This window comes from Gossypium raimondii, chromosome 13, assembly GCF_025698545.1.
Source record: "Gossypium raimondii isolate GPD5lz chromosome 13, ASM2569854v1, whole genome shotgun sequence".
NCBI classification, from domain to species: Eukaryota; Viridiplantae; Streptophyta; class Magnoliopsida; order Malvales; family Malvaceae; genus Gossypium; species Gossypium raimondii.
In genome coordinates, this window is record NC_068577.1 from 34,360,884 (window position 1) to 34,382,865 (window position 21,982).

The 21,982-nt window shown below is 34.4% G+C and overlaps 1 protein-coding gene across 1 annotated transcript; it reads left to right on the plus strand.

Annotated features, from left to right (window-relative positions):
• Positions 1-5,589: 5,589 nt before the first annotated feature.
• Positions 5,590-6,658, plus strand: LOC128036176 (uncharacterized). The gene is made up of 2 exons (XM_052627074.1): positions 5,590-6,147; positions 6,512-6,658. The coding sequence occupies exons 1-2, from the start codon at positions 5,590-5,592 to the stop codon at positions 6,656-6,658; spliced, it is 705 nt and encodes a 234-aa protein (XP_052483034.1).
• The last annotated feature ends 15,324 nt before the right edge of the window (positions 6,659-21,982 follow it).

The following is a 21,982-nucleotide window of genomic DNA, read 5'->3' on the forward strand; positions in this document are numbered from 1 at the left end:
AAAAAAAATGTTAGATTTAAAAAGGAAATTGATTTTTTTTGTCACTAGTGTGTCAAGCGGCATTGGTGTTAGTTTAAAAAAATGATTTTTTTGTTGTCGTAGGTGTATCAGGTGGCACCAGTGTCTGCATTTAAAAAAATTACTTTTTTTTTGTGTTGCCATGTGTCAGGCAGCACCAATGGTAATTTTTTTTAAAAAAAATAGCTTTGTAGGGAAATAAGGAGACCGAAAAAATTTGTTATCGCCAACGTGTTAAGCAGCATCGGTGGTCTCGCGACATTGCTAGGTGACATTACCCAAAATATATATCCCCACCAATCCGTCCAAATATCTTGTATTAGTTTTGGTTTTTGTTGAACTTTTTTTATTTGTTCAACAGAGAAAAAAGGGAAAGATTTGTGTTTAGTAGGAGAAGATAAAATAAATATTGTATCGAAGATGAATAACCAATTCTCCGTATACGTTCATTTCGAGGGAGTAATTTTACAAACAACAGTTGGTTGTGTATTTGAATCTCATCAGAAAATAGGAATGAGGTTTAATAAGAATGTAAAGGTTGAAAAAATGAAACAAAAGATTAATGTCAAAATAGCTCTCTATTGTGGAAGGGCGATGTCCAAACTATTCTACAAATTTTCAGTTTCCTCCAATTCGTGCAAATATGCAGAGATGAAACTTGTAGATGATGAAAACGTGGGCACTATGATCGCAATTTATTGCTCGACTAGGAACATAAACGCTGAATCAGTTGAGTTGTTTGCTGAGTTAGCTGATGTGGAGCCCATTCAAAATGTCACTCCATTAAGTCAACAATACGAGTTTAACTTTGATCTTAATGTCGGATGGGCAAAACAGTCAGGTTATGGAGAGACATCCACATGGGCTGAAAATCCACACCATGGTGGAACTGCGTATAACAACCCTATTTTGGGTCCCCATTTAGAGATACATTCAGAGGTGATGGACACTGATGCAAATGGTAAAGAATGACCTGATAATGATGGTTCGAGATGATATCGATGATGAAGAAGTAGAGGAGGGTGAAGATGTACACCCTCTTTAGTCGGGAACCTAAGTTGTGGCATTGTTATAAAAAACAACCTTGGGGCCCACATGTTGAGTGTAGACCCCGATGCGAATGCATCCGAGTTCTCTGAGTACTCAGATATAACATCTTCTTATCGATTGGTGGTAGATTCCAAATTAGAAGAGTTGTTCGTAGGGAAACAATTCAGGATCAATGAGGACTACGTATTTGCCATCAAGTGGTATAGCATGAAGGTGTCGGTGGGTTACAAAGTCATAAAGTTTATACTGACATTATATTTTAGGGAATGTTGGAGGTTTGGAGAAGGGTGCAACTGGCAGGTTTGAGCTATATTTATGCAGAGGACTCAACTGTGGACGATTCAAAAATTTGAAGGGCCTTATACATGCACTGTTACACGTATGATGCAAGGCCATCACAAATAGGATGTGAAAAGAATTTGCAACTGCATCATGCCACTGGAGATAGACATGCCCGTTATTTCTGTATCACTTTTGGTTGCTGACATGCAAGTCTGATTCTAGTACAAGGTGTCATACAAGAAAGCATGGTTAGCTAAATAGATAGCCATGGAGTAGTTGCAAGAAGATTGGGATGCGTCATACAACAAACTTCAGGGGTGGTTAGTTGTGATGCAAGAGTACATGCCACGTTTGTCAACTTACATACGCTTCCTTTTTACGGCCTAGAGGACGAACTACAACCGGAGAGAAGATGTAATAGCCTGATTTTTAGTGGTGTCAAAAATAGTGGTTTGAGACCACCCAAATCCAACGAGTAAGCTCGTAAATTTTAATATTTAATATTTATGAGTCAAATGTGGTTTTAGAAATATTATTGAATTAGTAATTTGTGTTTTATAAGGATTTATTAGGTTAAGTGGTTTACAAAATGAGGTATTGAGACCTCGATTCTATAAACCAAGCCATAAATATTTTATAAATATTTATGGAGTGCCATTAAGTTAGTATTAAAGTTTTGTTAGAAAATTTTAACGCTTTGATAGTTAACTAATTAAAAGGACTAAATTGAAAAAGGTGTAAAACTTATTAATTAAAAGAAATAGCGATTAAATGGATTAAATAATAAATAGGGAGGACCTAAAGAGTAAATTAGCCTAAATGAAATGGTTGAGGCGGCATAAGCACAAAAAATAATAAAATGATGTGATTCCAAAATTGGAAATAAATGAAATTAAAATTGAAAATTGAAAATCTAAAAGTTTCTAGACAATTTCTTCATCAATTTTCTGTCCAAAAACACCATTGAAGAGCTCATAAAGCTGGTTTTCATATAATAGCTTCAAATGAGTTTTGTTTGTGTCATTTTTTTTGTCATTTTTATGTTTTTAAGACCTTTACAATTAGGTCCAACTAGTTATTTCATTAATTTTTTATTTTATTGGAAGTTTTGAAAGTTATCATTGATGAATAATGGATGTTTTGATGAAATAACATGGATTTAGAGCTTCGATTTTGTTGTATGATGATTTTACATAGAAATTTTGTTAGATATTGATTTTAGGACTAAATTCTAAAAGGTTAAATATTAGGGTTTGGTATTAAATTTCTATTTATTAAGGGCTGTATGATAGCCTAGAATGTTTAGATAAATTATCAATTAAGAAAAATTAGTTCATTGATATACTAATTAGTTAAGAGACTAAATTGCAAAAGTTGTAAAAGTTGGGGTAATTGTATAATTTTGAAATATTGAAGGGTATTAATTGTGAAGTGAATTGGAACTTAAATATATGCTAATGAATGATTAAATTTATATTTTAGATCAAGAGCCCGTAGATACTCGTGAAAAAGGAAAATTAGCAGAATAGTCCCTGAACTCTTGCAAATATAACAATTTAAACTAGGTAAGTTCATACGGTTAAACTTAATATATATATTGAATTAATGAATGGTATTATGCATTTATTCATATCTATTGTTGAAAGTGAAATATTGTTAAAGTTATGAATTTAAGTTGAATGTTCGAAACGTTTGGAACACGAAATTTGAGTACCTTCGGTATTTGACAAATTGATGGCATTGGAGGAAAATGTGGTAAATTACCCAAGTAAATCAAGGTTCAACATTTGTTGCAAACATTCGTGTTTACTTTCCGTTTAGCTCTCACTAGCTTCTATTCAACTCATATAAGTTTCTGTTTAGCTCTTTTAAGCTTCTGTTTAACCCTTATGGGTTTTCGCTCAGCTCTTACGAGCTTCCGTTCAACCATTATGGGTTTCTGTTTAGCTCTCATGAGCTTTTGTTCAGCCTTTGGGCTTTTGATAACGATGTACTCTTATCTGTAAGTCGTTCTCCGATTTGGTAAGATTTGGTAAGTGACTTATGTAATTGAAATTGACAGATTTATTGTTATTATTGGAATTGATTTGAAATAAGTGTGTTCATCGATTAAAGTTGTGATTGACAGGGAGATTGCATGAATAATTTGCTTATTGATTTGTTATATTAGGTCTGGTAAGATTTATGTTTAACCTAATGAACTTACTAAGCTTAATTAAGTTTACTTGTGTTGTTTAATGTCCTTGTAAATTATCGTGAGGTCAGGAGATCGGATCAAGACATCAATTCACACTATCCAACTTGTTCTGGTAGTTTTTGCAACGTACATTATGGTTTATATGGCATGTATAGGGTTGGAATGGTTTGATCAAAGTTGGTTGTGTATATAATATGAATTACATTTTGTTTATTTTCTTACAATCAACTTATATACATACGTAGGTAGTTTATCATGCTTAATATGGGTTTGGTATGGTTAAATGAATGATAGTTTATAGGCATGTTGGTGATTGAAATAGTATAGTATAATTAGCATAAATATGCACGCTTGTATTTTGATCAATATGGTAAATTTTAAATGCTATGATATATGAGACAATATTAGAGCTTGAGTTGAGTGTATTGAAGGTCTTGTTATGGCCTATGAGTATGAAATTTGAAGTGTTTAGGTTGAAAAAAAAAGGGTGAGAAATGTGGCCTTAAAATGGCCTATTTTCATCCACACGAGTAAAGACACAGGCGTGTGTCTCAGCCGTGTGTGACACACGGCCTAGCACACGGGTGTGTGGCTTAGCCGTGTGACCCATGGACCTTAATTTCACAAGTTAGTATGCTCACACAGCCTAGCACACAGCTTGTGGCTTGGCTGTGTGACCCAAGTCAGAGAGTTACACGGGCATGGGCACGTACTGGGACACGTCTGTGTGCTCCACTTCAAATGTCTACACGGGTGTGTGTCCTCTACACCTAAGAAAATTTTGAAATTTTATGAAATAGTCTCTGATTCTTCGGTTTAGTCCCGATTCAGTTCTAATGTGTATTTTAGGCCCCGAAGGCTCATATAAGGGACAATATGAGTAATTATGATTAGTTTCTAATATGTATGTTAAGTGATATAAATATTCGTATTTGATCTGAAAAGTCTGGTAATACTCTGTAACCTTGTTCTGGTGACATATTAGGGTTAGAAGGGTTACATTTAGTGGTATCAGAGCTTCGATTTAGCCAATTTTTAGAACGAAGGTAATATGTAAAATGTCTAGAAATACATGCCTTATAAATTTGTGATAATGTGATGTGTATGATCCGATCTAACCTTTGTTTTTCTTATAGATTGTAAAAATGTCAGACAGATCTGAACGTGCTGACAATGATGAAGTTAATAGTAGAGCACAGACTTCTGAACATGGGACGAGTAGTAATGTCCCGATCCCTCAGGCTCAAGAACAAGAACTTAAAAACATGTTATTTCGATATATGAACCAGTGGTTTAGTGAATTCATGCAGGGAAAAAAATTGGTTCAGCAACCTCCACCCGCTACTGTACCATCTATAGCGCCTCTAGTTGCACCTCCACCTCCTTCAATGACTGAATCTAGTAAACTTACTCTAGTTGAGAAACTCAGAAAGTGTGGAGTTGAAGAATTTAGAGGCAGATAAGAGGATGATTCGGTTAAAGCTAAATATTGGCTTCAAAATGCACTAAGGGCTTTTGAAGAAATGGCTTGCTCCCCTAATGATTATCTGAGATGTGTTGTTTCATCACTGAAAGAGGAAGCATATAATTGGTGGTCGACAACAGTGGTTGTAGTGCCAAAAGAAAAATTTCCTTGGAATTCTTGTAGAGTGAATTTAAAAAAAAATATGTCGACAAAAGGTATTTAGATAAGAAAAAGAGGGAATTCTTTGAGTTGCGCCAAGGGAACAAATCAATAGCTGAGTATGAGAGAAAAATTTGTATACCTCAATAAATATGCTCAGGAAATTGTACCAACCGAAGAAGAAATGTGCATCCAATTTGAAAAAGGGTTGAATGATTAAATCTGAATGATGATTAGAGGCACTGAAATACGAGAATTTGTTGTATTGTTAGATCGTACACAGAAGATGGAAGAGGTGTATAACAGAAAAGTGCAACAAGATAAGCGGAATCGAGAATTTTACAAAAGAGGTTCTTCTAAATCATTTTCGGCATTACCTGCGAAAGAGTCTAAAGATGATTTCATTTGAGCTACCTTAATGCCTGAACGTTTAAATAAAAAGAAGATAATTCAACAAGAATTTGGAGGAACTACTAGACCTGCTGTTAGTGTGGGTAGTGTGCAAGATACTTCTAAGCCCAAATGCAGATATTGTGGGAAATACCACCCTGGTGAGTGTAGAAGTAAAGTGGGGGCTTGTTACAAATGTGGAGCAACTGATCATTTTATCCGGAATTGTCCTCAACTGCAAAAAGAGGATAAAGAGCATAAAGAAAAGCAATTGGCTACTTCTCAAAGAAGTAGACATTCGGGCCCAAATAGTGCCATTGGGACTGCTCGTTCGAGTGTAAAAGATACTACTACTTGGTCAGAGGCTAGAGCACCTGCGCGTACCTATGCCATTCAAAGAGAAGAGGACGCCACTGTTCTAGATGTGATTGCTGGTACATTCTATCTTTTTGATGTTACTGTGTATGTATTGATTGACCCTAGGTTCACTCATTCTTATATTTGCATTGCATTAGTAGCAGAAAAGAAGTTACCTGTTGAATCTACTGATTATGATATTCAAGTTACTAATCCATTAGGTCAAAGTGTAATAGTTAATTTAGTGTGTCATAATTGTCCACTGAAAGTGAAAGGTTGTGAATTTCCTGCTGATTTGATGTTGCTACCCTTTCGAGAATTTGATGTTATTCTGAGAATGAATTGGTAATCTTTGCATGATGCTGTGGTGAATTGTAAACAGAAACAGATTGATTTGAAATGTTAGACAGGAGAGATAATTTCAGTTGAGTCTAAAAGTCAGAAAGAAATTGATAGAATCATTTCAGCTTTTTCTGCTCAGAGATTGATAATGTAATGAATCATTTTTAACATACATCATTGATACCCGGGATTCAGAAACGAAGCTAGACCAATTACCAGTTGTTAATGAGTTTATTGATGTATTTCCTAAGGAATTGCCAGGTTTACCACCTGATCGTGAAGTTGAGTTTGTAATTGATGTGATTCCTGGAACTGCTTCGATATCAGTAACACCATATTGTATGACACCAGCTGAACTAAAGGAATTAAAGGCACAGTTGCAAGAGTTATTGGACTGAGGGTTTATCGACCGAGCATGTTTCCCTAGGGTGCACCTGTTTTATTTGTGAAAAAGAAGACGGCTCTTTGAGATTGTGCATAGACTATAGAAAGTTGAACAAGGTCACAATTAAAAATAAATACCCTTTGCCGCGTATCGATGATTTTTTTATCAATTGAAAGGTACTGAAGTGTTTTCATAGATAGACCTCAGATCCGGGTATTATCAATTGAAGGTTAAAGAATGTGATGTACCAAAGACTGCTTTTAGAACTCGATAGGGTCATTATGAGTTTCTGGTAATGCCATTTGGCTTGACTAATGCTCCTGCTACTTTCATGGATTTAATGAATCGAATTTTTCAACCTTATTTGGATAGATTTGTAGTTGTGTTTATTGATGATATACTGATTTATTCCAAGACAGAATCTGAGCATGCACAACATTTAAGGATTGTGCTATAGACTTTGAGAGAAAAGTAGTTGTATGCAAATTTTAGCAAATGTGAATTTCGGCTTCATGAGGTTGGATTTTTGGGTCACATTGTATCAGTTAATGGGATTCGAGTTGATCCGAGTAAAGTGTCTACTGTGGTAAATTGGAAAACACCGAAAAATGTTTCAGAAGTGCAAAATTTTCTAGGTCTAGCAGGTTACTACCGACGTTTTGTTAAAAAATTTTCGATGATTGCTTCACCATTGACCTAATTATTACAAAAAAATGTTTCATTTGTTTGGTCTAATGAGTGTAAGTAGAGTTTTGATCAGCTGAAGAAGATCTTGACAGAATCTCTAGTCTTAACTCAGCCAGAATCTGGCGTACATAGTGATGCGTCTCTAAATGGTTTGGGTTGTGTACTGATGAAGTCAGGAAAGGTAGTGGCCTATGCTTCTCAACAGTTAAAGCTGTACGAGAAGAATTATCCCACACACGATCTTGAGTTGGTTGCAATTGTATTCGCTTTGAAGTTTGGAGATATTATTTATATGGTGAAAAATGTTACGAGTTTACGGATCAAAAAAGTTTGAAGTATTTGATAACTCAAAAAGAATTGAATTTGAGATAGAGACAGTGGCTAGAACTACTGAAAGATTATGATCTGATTATTGATTATCACCTGGGAAAGGCTAATGTAGTTGCGGACGCACTTAGTCGAAAGTCGTCATTATTTTCACTCCGAGCGTTGAATGCTCATTTATCTCTTAATAAAGATGGTTTTGTATTAGCAGAGTTGAGAACAAAACCTCTGTTTCTTCAACGAATTCGAGAATTGCAAGATGATGATCCGAAATTGGTGTTGAAACGACAAATGGTTCAAGATAATCTGAGTTTAGAGTATAGCATTAATAATAGCGGTATGCTACGTTATCACAATAAAATTTGTGTTCCGTAATTCAGATTTAAAAAATGATATTATTTCTGAACTCATAGTAGCATGTACTCCATTCATTCGGTTAGTACGAAGATGTATTGTGATTTGAAATGAATGTATTGGTGGCCGTGTATGAAATGAGAAATTTTTGAATTTGTAGCAAAATGTTTGTTTTTTCAGCCAGTGAAAACAGAACATCAGGTACCAACAGGTTTATTACAACCTGTCATAATTCCTAAATGGAAGTGGGAGCATGTCACGAAGGATTTTGTATCCGATTTACCTGTGGCTCAGAGAAAGAAAGATTCGGTTTGGGTGATTATTGACAGATTGACTAAATCAACACATTTTATTCCGGTTAAAACAAACTTTTCACTTGAGAAGTTAACAGAGTTATATATATTCGAAATTGTGAGGTTACACGGGGTTCTAATATCCATTATTTCAGTTCGAGATCCGAGATTTATATCGAGATTTTGGAGTAAATTGCAAGAGGCTCTGGGTACAAAGCTAAATTTCAGTACAGTATTTCATCCTCAGACTGATGGGCAATCAGAATGAGTGATTCAGATTTTGGAAGATATGTTGAGATGTTGTATACTTTAGTTTGGAGGTAGCTGGGAAATGCATTTACCATTAGCTAAATTTGCATATAATAATAGCTATCAATTTATGGGAGGAAATGTAAAACGCCATTGTATTGGTCTGAATTGAGTGAATCCAAACTAGTAGGAGTTGATTTGATTCGAGAGATTGAAGATAAAGTTCAAATTATCCGAGATAGTTTGAAGGCTACTTCTGATCATTAGAAATCGTATGCGGATTTGAAAAGAAGGGATATAGAATTTGCTGTTGGTGATTGGGTATTCTTAAAAGTCTCTCCGTGGAAGAAAGTATTACGGTTTAGTAGAAAATGGAAGCTGAGTCCGAGAATTATCGGACCGTATGAAATAATTGAAAGAATCGGCCTTGTAGCTTATCAATTAGGTTTGCCTCCTGAATTTGAGAAAATTCATAATGTGTTCTACGTATCGATATTGAGATGGTACAGATCTGATTCTTCACACGAGATTTCTCATAGTGAGATTGAGCTACAGACAAATATGACATATGAGGAAGAACCAGTGGGAATTTTAGCCCGAGAGGTTAAAGAATTGTGGAATAAATGAGTACCGTTAGTACAAGTATTGTGGAATCGTCATGGTTCGGAGGAAGCTATCTGGGAAACAGAAGAAGCAATGAGATTATAATATCCAAACCTATTCCCAGGTAATAAATTTTGAGGACGAAATTTCCTAAAGGGGGTATAGTTTTAACAGCCTGATTTTTAGTGATGTCAGAAACAGTGGTTTGAGACCACCCAAATCCAATGAGTAAGCTCGTAATTTTTAATATTTAGTATTTACGAGTCAAATATGGTTTTAGAAAAATTTTTGAATTAGTAATTTGTGTTTTATAAGGATTTATTAGGTTAAGTGGTTTAGAAAATGACGTATCGAGACCTCAATTCTATAAACTGAGCCATAAATATTTTTATAAATATTTATGGAGTGTCATTAAGGTAGTATTCAAGTTTAGTTAGAAAATTTTGACTTCTTGATAGTTAACTAATTAAAAGAACTAAATTGAAAAAGGTGCAAAACTTGCTAATTAAAATAAATAGTGATTAAATGGCTTAAATAATAAATATAGAGAACTTAAAGAGTAAATTAGCCCAAATGAAATGGCTGAGGTGGCATAAGCACAAAAAAAAAAATAAAATGATGTGATTCAAGGGCAAAATTGGAAATAAATGAAATTAAAATATCAAATTGAAAATCTAAAAGTTTCTAGACAATTTCTTCATCAATTTTCTATCCAAAAAACCATTGAAGAGCTCATAAATCTGGTTTTCATATTTTATCTTCAAGTGTGTTTAATCCTTGCCATTTTCTTGTAATTTTTATGTTTTAAGACCTTTACAATTATGTCCAACTAGCTATTTCATTAATTTTTATTTTATTAGAAATTTTGAAAGTTACAATTGTTGAATACTGGATGTTTTTAATGAAACAACATGGATTTAGAGCTTTAATTTTGTTGTATGATGATTTTACGTAGAAATTTTATTAGATATTGATTTTAGGACCAAATTGTGAAAAGGTTAAATATTAGGGTTTGGTATTAAATTTCTGTTTATTAAGGGCTGTATGATAGCCTAGAATATTTAGATAAATTATCAATTAAAAAAATTTGTTCATTGATAAACTAATTAGTTAAGGGACTAAATTGTAAGAGTTTTAAAATTTGGGGTAATTGTGTAATTTTAAAATTTGAGGGTATTAATTGTGAAGTGAATTGGAACTAAAATATATGCTAATGAATGAATAAATTTATATTTTAGATCAAGAGCCCGTAGATACTCGTGAAAAAAGAAAATTAGCAGAATGGTCCCCGAACTCTTGTAAATATTACAATTTAACCCAGGTAAGTTCGTACTGTTAAACTTTAATATATATATTGAATTAATGAATGATATTGTGCATTTATTCATATCTATTGTTGAAAGTGAAATATTGTTAAAGTTATGAATTTAAGTTGAATGTTCGAAATGTTTGGAACGCGGGATTTGAGTATATTCGGCATTTGATGAATTGACGACATCGGAGGAAAATATGAGAAATTACCCAAGTAAACCGGGGTTCAACATTTGTTGCGAACTTTCATGTTTACTTTCTGTTTAGCTCTCACGAGCTTCTGTTCAACTCATATGAGTTTTCGTTTAACTCTTTTGAGCTTCTGTTTACCCCTTATGGGTTTCTGTTCAGCTCTTACGAGCTTCCGTTCAACCCTTATGGGTTTTTGTTTAGCTTTCATGAGCTTCTGTTCAGGCTTCAGGCTTCTAATAACGATGTACTTTTATCCGTAAGTCATTCTCCAATTTGGTAAGATTTGGTAAGTGACTTATGTAATCGTAATTGAAAGACTTATTGTTATTATTGGAATTGATTGAAATAAGTGTGTTCATCGATTAAAGTTGTGATTGACAGGGAGATTGCATGAATAATTTGCTTATTGATTTGTTATATTAGGTTCAGTAAGATTTACGTTTAACCTAACAAACTTACTAAGCTTAATTAAGCTTACTTTTGTTGTTTAATGTCCTTGTAGATTATCGTGAGGTTTGGAGACCATATCAAGAAATCAAGTCGCACTATCCAACTTGTTCCGGTAGTTTTTGCAACGTACATTATTGTTTATATGGAATGTATAGGGTTGGAATGGTTTAATCAAAGTTGGTTGTGTATATAATATGAATTACATTTTGTTTATTTTCTTACAATCAACTTATATACATACGTAGGTAGTTTATCATGCTTAATATGGGTTTGGTATGGTTAAATGAATGATAGTTTATAGGCATGTTGGTTATTGAAATAGTGTAGTATAATTAGCATAAATATGTGTATATGTGTTTTGAACAATATGGTAAATTTTAAATGCTATGATATATGAGACAATATTAGAGTTTTAGTTGAGTCTATTGAAGGTCTTGTTATGGCCTACAAGTATGAAATTTGAAGTGTTTAGGTTAAAATAAAAAATGTGTGAGAAATGTGGCCATAAAATGACCTATTTTTGTCCACACGGAAAGAGACACGGGCTTGTGTCTCCACCGTGTGTGACACACGGCTTAGAACACGGGTGTGTGGCTTGGCCGTGTGACCCCTGGACCTTAATTTTTCAAGTTAGTATGCTCACATGGCCTAGCACACAGGCGTGTGGCTTGGCCGTGTGACCCAAGTCAAAGAGTTACACGGGCATGAACACGTGTTAGGACACGACCGTGTGTCCAAATTTGAATGCCCACATGGCCTAAGACACTGACTGTAACACCCCTTTCCCAAGACCGTTGCCGGAGTCGAGCATGAGGCATTACTTGACTTAATTTAAAAGTTCGGGGCATAAAATTTTACTTTTGAAATTAATTTAACTGTTCACAACAAAGCTGTCCACCTGCGCAGTAGTTACTAAATTAATTATAACTCGAGATAAAAAACTCAAAATTTATATACATAAATTTTCCCTAAAACTAGACTCATATATCTTTTTTCCATAAAATTTTCAGAATTTTTTGTTTTTCCAATTAGTACATTTTATTAGTTAAAGTATCCCTGTTTCATTAATCGATTGTCCGACCTCTTGTCACTAAAATTTAATTATCTCATTATACAGACTTAATATGGTGTTCTTACTTCTTTCTAAAGAAAATAGACTCAATAAGAAATTTATAAATATAAATTAAAACTCAAAAATATTTTTGTACAATTTTAATGATTTTCCGAAGTTAGAATAGGGGATTTCGAAAACCACTTTGACCTTGTCTAACTAAAATGCAAATATCTCAGAATACATAATTCTTTTGTCTACAATGTTATTTTTATATGAAAATAGACTAAATAAGCTTTAATTCTATATCTCATCCACTCTCTAATTCATTTTCTTCTATCCTTGGTGATTTTTCAAATTCACATCACTACTGCTGTCTCAAAACTGATTCACTACCAATTTTTACCTTTTCATGATTTCTATGCATAATTTATCACCTAGACATTTAGAACAACAAACACCTTCATACTTAGCCATTTTAATAAATATTAATCATAAAATATTTACATATCATCTTTTGGTCATAATTCAAGAATATACAATAAAAATGACTAAGTCCCTATACATGCCATAGCTCGAAACATTTATCGTCTTAAAATACCAAGTTGTGGTGGTTGATAGTGTGAACGTTCTCTGACGTCTTCAAGGTCCCGACTATGCTTGATAATACTATATGAAATAAAAAGAAATAAAAGAAGTAAGCATAAAGCTTAGTAAGTTTACAGATAAATAAATAACAACATTTAACACTAATAATGATATGCAAGTATCATGTTCTTAAGTTTCCTCTTTACTTACTTTCATTTACTTGTTTATTTACTTACCTATTTAGATAGCTTAAGATTACAACTTACTCTTCTCTTGCTGAAATATTGGTTCTCACTGATATCATAACATATTCTTAACTCTTATAACTCATCTGAAGTTGCTAATTATACTTTTACTTGAACTTCAATAGAACATAATCTATTTTCTAGCCCGTTGAGCCACATTGGAATAATAAGGATACTTGGGTCTCTTTTTTGATAATAACATGCCAAAGTCATGTCCCAGAAATGGTCTTACATGGGATGTTTCTTGTACTGCCAATGCCATATCCCAGATATGGTCTTACATGGGAGTTCTCATATTGGTGCACATGCCATGTCCCAAATATGGTCTTACGAGGGACCTCTCATCTCGGTGTCAACGCCATGTCCCAGAAATGGTCTTACATGGGACCTCTCATAACCTCAATGATGCCAATGCCATGTCCCAAACATGGTCTTACATGGGATCTCTTTACCCAAATGTCATGACATTTGTATCCAATACACTCCTAATGTTTCAACGGGGCTTTTATCACTGATTCTCTGTCATCTCATACTTAAGTCAACATTAAATAATTTTATGAAATAAATACATAATTGATGGAAAATAGCAGCATTAATAATAATTATTGAAATATTGCATTTATTTACCGTAAACTTACCTCGGTACAAAAATGTAATCAAATCTAACACTTTAGTCCTCAAGCTTTTTCTTTCCCCGGTCTAGCTCCGAATTTCGTTCTTCTTGATCTATAATAAAAAATTTAGCTTATTTAATACTCACATTCATCAAAACAGTCCTTGATTCAATTTTGGAAAAATTACAGTTTTGCCCCTGAACTTTTGCATATTTACAGTTTTTCCCCAAAGCTCAGAAATTAAACTTCATCTCTCTTATTCTTATGTTTTATAACATGCTGAACATTTTTCCCTTTTATGACAACATAAAATTCTAACTCTAACACTTACTTATGAACATTAGGTATTTTTGCCGATTATATCAATATACTCGTTTTCACTTAAAATCGACTAGCAAAAGTTGTTTAACATTATGCCTAGCTTCATATTCTACCATAAAAAAAAATAAATTTTTCCTCATCAGATTTGTGGTCCTGAAACCACTGTTCCGATTAGGCCCTAAATTGGGATGTTACATTTCTCCCTCATTTTAGGGATTTTCGTCCCTGAAAATCTTACCTGAGAAGAGATTTGGGTACTGTTTTCACATGGCCTCCTCAGGCTCCCATGTAGCCTCATCAACTCCATGCCTATTCCATAATACTTTCACAAGTGCAATACTTTTGTTCCTTAGTTGCTTAATTTCTCGATCAAGAATTTTTATCGGTTCTTCAACATAAGTCATGTCTGGTCGAATCTTAACCTCTGTCAGTGAGATCACATGTGACGGATCAGAAAGGCAATGACGTAACATAGACACATGGAATACATTATGAATCTTCTCTAACTCAGTTGGCAAAGCTAACCGATATGCTAAGGGCCCAATTCTTTCAGTCACCTCGAACGGTACAATGAAACGTGGACTTAGTTTGCCTTTCTTGCCAAATCTGAAAATTTTCTTCCACGGGGATACTTTCAAAAACACTTTGTCACCAACTTGATACTCGATCTCTTTTCTTTTTAAATCTGATAAGACTTTTGTCCGTCAAGTCGCTTTTAAACAATCTCGATAACTTTTACTTTTCTTCTTTCTTTGACTAAATCAACCCCGTAAATCTGATTTTCCTTAAGCTCTGTCCAATACAAAGGCGTACAAAACTTACATCCATACAAAGCTTCATAAGGTGCCATCTTCAAACTCGACTAATAACTATTATTATAGGAAAATTCTACCAACGGCAAATATTTCTCCCAACTGCCTTGAAATTCTAAAACACAACATCTGAGCATATCTTCAAGTAACTGAATAACTCTCTCTGACTGACCATTGGTCTGAGGATGAAAATATGTACTGAAATTTAACTTTGTAACCAAAGCTTCCTGCAATTTCCTCTAAAACCGCGATGTAAATCTCAGATATCTGTCTGAGATAATCGATAACGGTACTCCATGTAGTCTAATTATCTCTGAAACATACAATTCAACCAACTTGTCAAGTGAATAATCCATACGAACCGGAATAAAATGAGCTGACTTTGTTAGCTTATCAATTACAACCCATACTGCATCTTTATTTTTCAGTGTCAACGGTAACCCTGCTACAAAATCCATGGTAACTCGGTTCCATTTCCACTCAGGAACTAACATAGGCTGCAATAAACCTGAAGGTACCTGATGTTCAGCCTTCACCTATTGACAGATCAAGCATCTAGAAACAAATTCTGAAATATCTCTTTTCATTCCTGTCCACCAGTACATTTTCTTCACACCATTATACATCTTTGTACTACCTGGATGAATAGACAAAGAACTGCTATGTGCTTCCTGTAAGATCTTCCGAATAAGCTCATCATTCTTTGGCACACATACTCTGTCTCTAAATATCAAACAACTGTTAGAACCACCCTGAAAATCTGACTCTACACTCGATTTGCATTGAGCTCTTTTAACTTGCAACTCACTGTCATTTTTTTGAGCTTCATAGATTTCTTCAAGAAATATCAGTTTATCCCTCAACTCAGCTAAAATGGAACCGTCATCTGATAAACCAAATTGGTATTCAAAGCTCTCAATGCAGATAAAGATTTTCTACTCAAGGCATCAGCAATAACATTTGCCTTACCCGGGTGGTAGTCAATCACTAACTCATAATCTTTAATCAATTCTAGCCATATTCTTTGCCTCAGATTCAAATATTTCTAAGTCATCAAGTACTTCAAGCTTTTATGGTCAGTAAATATTCGACACTTCTCACCATACAAGTAATGTCTCCAAATCTTCAACGCAAATACAATGGCAGCCAGCTCTAAATCATGCATCGGATAGTTTTTCTCATGTGGCTTTAACTGTTTAGAAGCATATGCGATTACTTTATCTTTCTGCATAAGTACACAACCCAATCTGTTTAAGGATGCATCACTGTAAATCACAAATTCTTTACCCAGTTTTGGCTGTACTAAAACAAGAGCTTCAGTCAACAGTGCCTTTAACTTGTCAAAACTCTGCTGACACTTTTCAGTCCATTCAAACCTGACATCTTTCTGCAACAACCTTCTTAATGGGGTAGCTATCATGGAAAATCCCTTTAAAAATCGTCTGTAATAACCAGCTAATCCAAGAAAGGTTTTGACCTCTGATACATTTTTAGGAGGCTTCTAATTAACAATTGCTAAAATTTTACTTGGATCAACTTTAATACCATCGCCTGAGACAATGTGTCCAAGGAATCCAACTTCCCAAAGCCAGAACTCACTTTTACTAAACTTGGCATAAAGCTTATTATCTCTCAAAATCTGTAAAACGGTTCTCAAATGCTCGGCATATTCAATCTCATCACGAGAATAAATCAGAGTATCATCAATGAACACAACTACAAATTTATCTAAGTAAGGTCTGAAAATTCGATTTATTAAGTCCATAAAAACAACAGGAGCATTAGTCAATCCAAATGGTATCAGTCTTTGGAACATCTGACTCTTTAACCCTGAACTGATAATAACCGGATCTCAAGTCTATCTTGGAAAACACCGTAGCTCCTTTCAACTGATCAAACAGATCATCAATTATAGGCAGTGGATATTTGTTCGTTATACTTACCTTATTAAGCTACCGGTAATCTATGCATAATCTCATTGAACCGTCTTTCTTTTTCACAAAAAGCACTGTGCACCCCACGGAGAACAACTAGGCCTTACAAAACCTTTATCAGTTAATTCCTACAACTGAGCTTTCAATCTTTCAATTCCAACGGGGCCATTCTATAAGGAGCAATAGAAATAGAAGTTGTACCTGGAATAAACTCAATACCAAATTCAACTTCTCTAATAGGAGGCAAACCTGACAATTTTTCCTGGAACACATCTAAATACTCACGTACCACTAACACCGATTCAATTTTCAGCTCTGGATCTTTAGTGTTCAATACAAAAGCAAGATAAGTTTGACACTCTTTTCTCAAACATTTCTAAGCAGACATAACAGAAATCATAGAGAGAGAACCATCTGGCTTATCTGAATCAACCCGGATAATATCACCATTTTCACATTTCAACTCAATGTATTTCTTTCCACAATTTACTATCACATCATGAGCAGTCAACCAATCCATACCAAGAATCACATCAAACTCATCAGATGGCAATAGCATGAGATCGGTCGGAAAACAGTGACCTCTAATCATCAAAGGGCAACTCTTACATACTTTATCTACTAACACATACTGGCCTAATGGATTTGATACTTTAATTACAAATTCAGTAGATTCTATAGGCATGTTCATACTAGGCATCAATATCATACAAACATAAGAATGAGTTGAACCCGGATCAATTAAAGCAATAACATTAGTATCATAAAGAGAAAATGTACCCGTAATCACATCAGGGGAGGATACCTCTTCCCGAGCACGAATAGCATATGTTCTTACGGGTGCTCTAACATCTGATCTAGCTGCTGAGTCTCTAGACGTACCCCTATTACTTGCTCCAACTCCCGAGTTCTTTTGTGATCTGCCTCTAGTAGGAGCATTTCTCGATCTCGCACTCTGTATTACTTCTCTTTTAGCTATTTCTGGACAATCCTGAATATAGTGATCTGGTGCACCATATCTAAAGCAAGCATTTTCATTTGCTCTACACTCTCTAGGATGACGTCTACCGCATTGGGCACATTCTGGTCTAGTGGGTTGAGTACTACCCGTACTTGCAACTGTAGTAGTTTGAGCTCTAGAACCCTCAAATCTTCTGCCTTTGCTTCGACTAGAATATCTGGTTGGAAAATTTGATCCACTAGGGAACTCTCTAGGCCTCTTGGAAGTAGATTGAAATGATTTGCTCATCTGCCTTTTCTTCGTGTCTTGCGCTTCAATTTCAGCTTTTCCCTTTTCTTTTTTTTTCACAAATCCTCTACTTTACTGGCTCTCTCAACCAGAACAACAAACTCTCTGATCTCTAAAACAGTCGAATACCATCATTGAGCTTGTCTTCAAATCTCTTGCACATGTTAGCTTCAGTGGACACAAACTCCCGAGCATATATACTAAGTCTAACAAATCCGCATTCATACTCGGTCATAGTCATCTTACCTTGTTTTAACTCAAGGAACTCTTTTCTTTTCTGATCTATAAATCTCTAACTGATGTACTTCTTACGGAACTCCTCCTGAAAGAAATTCCAAGTAACCCTCTCACTAGGTACCACTGACACAAGAGTCTTCCACCAATGATAAGTCGAATCTCTGAGAAGTGAGACAACACACTTCATACATTATTCAGGTGTACAAGATAATTCATCAAAAACTCTGATTGTATTGTTGAGCCAAAATTCTGCTTTCTCTGCATCATCGTCTTTAGTAGCCCGAAATTCTTCAGCCCCTTGTTTTCTAATCTTATCAACTGGTGGCCTTTCCCTGATAACTATACCTGCGGCTGGAAAAGCTACATGGGGAGCTTGAGAATCATGAGGGGGTGGAGGTCTAACAGTCAGATTCGTGCGAATGAACTTGGCAAATCAATCATTCATAGCTTGGAAAAAGGCTTCTCGAGCCCCACCTCCCTGACCAACTGAAATGAGCCTTTCACTAACATTAACATCTGGTGGCACCGTCCTTTCTGTGGGAGTGGGTGCATTACTCTCTAATTCATCTATACCAGCTCATTCGGGATCCATAACTATAAAAGAAAACATTTCAAAATCATCAGGAGTCGTCACACTATCAAAATATATAAGTATGTTATGTATAGCTAGACTCTTATTCATACTGAATATTTCGAGAACCGACTAAACCTACTCTGATACCAATAAAATGTAACACCTCTTACCCAAGACCGTTTCTGGAGTCGAGCATGAGGCGTTACTTGACTTAACTTAAAAGTTCGGGACATCAAATTTTACTTTTGAAATTAATTTCACTATCCACAACAAAGTTGTCCACTTGTGCAACAGTTACTAAATTAATTATAACTCCAGTTAAAAAACTCAAGATTTAGATCCGTAAATTTTCCCTAAAACTAGACTTATATATCTTTTTACCATAAATATTTCAGAATTTTTGGTTTAGCCAATTAGTACAGTTTATTAGTTAAATTCTCCCCTGTTTCACTGATCAACTGTCCTGACCTCTCGTCAGTAGAATTTAATTATCTCATTGTACAAACTTCATATGGTGTTCTTAGTTATTTCTAAAGAAAATAGGCTCAATAAGGAATCTATAAATATAAATTATAATGTACAAATATTTTTGTAAATTTTTTAATGATTTTCCAAAGTCAGAATAGGGGATTCTGAAAACCACTTTGACCTTGTCTAACAAAAATGCAAATATCTCAAAATACATAATTTCTTTGTCTACACAGTTATTTTTCTATGAACATAGGCTCAATAAGCTTTAATTCTATATCTCATCCACCCTATAATTCATTTTTTGCTATCCTTGGTGATTTTTCAAAATCATGTCACTACGGCTGTCTCAAAACTGATTCACTACTAATTTTTACCTTTTCATGATTTCTATGCATAATTTATCACCTAGACATTTATAACAACAAACACCTTCATACTTAGCCATTTTAATAAATATTCATCATAAAATATTTACATATCATCTTTTGTTCATAATTTAAGAATATACAATAAAAATGACTAAGTCCCTATACATGCCATAGCTCGAAACATTTATCGTCTTAAAATACCAAGTTGCGGTGGTTGATAGTGTGAACGCTCTCCGACATCTTCAAGATCCCGACTATGCTTGATAATATTATATGAAAGAAAAAGAAATAAAAGAAGTAAGCATACAGCTTAGTAAGTTTACAAGTAAATAAATAACAACATTTAACACAAATAATGATATGCAAGTATCATGTTCTTAAGTTTCCTCTTTCCTTACTTTCATTTCCTTGTTTATTTACTTATCTATTTAGATAGCTTAAGATTACAACTTACTCTTCTCTTGCTGAAATATTAGTTCTCACTGATATCATAACATATTCTTAACTCTTATAACTCACCTGAAGTTGCTAATTATACTTTTACTTGAACTTCAATAGAACATAATCTGTTTTCTAGCCCGTTGAGCCACATTGGAATTCTAAGGATACTTGGGTCTCTTTTCTGATAATAACATGCCAAAGCTAGGTCCCAGACATGGTCTTACATGGGATGTTTTTTGTACTGCCAATGCCATATCCCAGATATGGTCTTACATGGGAGTTCTCATATCGGTGTCCATGCCATGTCCCAGATATGGTCTTACGGGGACCTCTCATCTTGGTGCCAACGCCATGTCCCAGACATGGTCTTACATGGGACCTCTCATAACCTCAATGATGCCAATGCCATGTCCCAAACATGGTCTTACATGGGATCTCTTTACCCAAATGTCATGACATTTGTATCAATAGACTCCTAATTTTCAATGGGCCTTTATCACTGATTCTCTGTCATCTCATACTGAAGTCAACATTAAATAATTTCATGAAATAAATACATAATTGCTGGAAAATAGCAGCATTAATAATAATTATTGAAATATTGCATTTATTTACCGTAAATTTACCTCGGTACAAAAATGTGATCAAATCTAACACTTTAGTCCTCAAGCTTTTTCTTTCCCCGGTCTAGCTCCAGATTTCGTTCTTCTTGATTTATAATAATAAATTTAGCTTATTTAATACTCACATTCATCAAAACAGACCTTGACTAAATTTTGGTAAAATTACAGTTTTGCCCCTAAACTTTTGCATATTTACACTTTTTCCCCAAAACTCGGAAATTAAACTTCATCTCTAACACTTCTAACTCTAACACTTACTTATGAACATTAGGTATTTTTGCCGATTATGTCAATATACTTGTTTTCACTTAAAATCGAGTAGCAAAAGTTGTTTAACATGATTCCTAGCTTCATATTATACCACAAAACAGCAAAATAAACATATTTCACCTATGAGTATTTTTCCAAATATGAGCCCTAGGTTAAATTATTGCTAAAATAAGCTAAATTAAGCTATCGGGATTCCAAAAACGTAAAGAATATTAAAAACGGGGCTTGGAATCACTTGCTATGAACTTTAGAAAGTGAAGAAACCCTAGCTATGGCTTCCTTCAAATTTCGGCAGCAAGCAAGGATGATGAACAAAATTTTTACATCTTTTGCCCTTTTAATTCTATTTATTTATTAAATGACTAAAATGCCCTTACTTAAAAAAAATCTTATTTCACTTATCTCAAGTCCATTTTTGTCCATCAGTAACTAATGGTCTAATTACCATATAAGGACCCCTAATTTATATTTCCATAACAATTAAATACCTTTAACATATAAAACTCAACTTTTGCAGTTTTTACAATTTAGTTCTTTTAACTAAATTGAGTGCCCAAACGTCAAAATTTTTGAACGAAATTTTCACGAAATCTTTTCATGAAATTGTAGGCCATAAAAATATAGTAAAAAATAAATTTTTCCTCATTGAATTTGTGGTCCCTAAACCACTGTTCCGACTAGGCCCTAAATCGGGATGTTACACGGGTGTGTCTCTTGGCCGTGTGAGCCAAACGGTTTGGCCACATGGGCTTGTGTCCCCTACACCTAAGAGAATTTTGAAATTTCGCGAAAAATTCTCTGAGTTTCTAGTTTAGTTCCGATTCATTTCTAACGTGTATTTTAGGCACCGAAGGCTCATATAAGGGACAATATGAGTAATTATGATTAGTTTCTAATATGTGTGTTAAGTGATATGAATATTCATATTTGATCTAAAATCTCGGTAATACTCTGTAACCCTGTTCTGGCGACAGATTAGGGTTAGGGGTGTTACAGAAAAATTTTCCATCGTTTGTTCTGGATATTCAATCAATACGTTAGGGCCTTCTCCCACTGTAAGCCACTGGTGCAATTTG

Coding starts and splice junctions, on each gene's coding strand:
- LOC128036176 (XM_052627074.1), top strand. CDS start 5,590: ATGCCTGAACGTTTAAATAAAAAGAAGATAATTCAACAAGAATTTGGA. Junction 6,148..6,511: donor CTAATCCATTAGGTCAAAGT/GTAATAGTTAAT, acceptor GTATTTCCTAAG/GAATTGCCAGGTTTACCACC.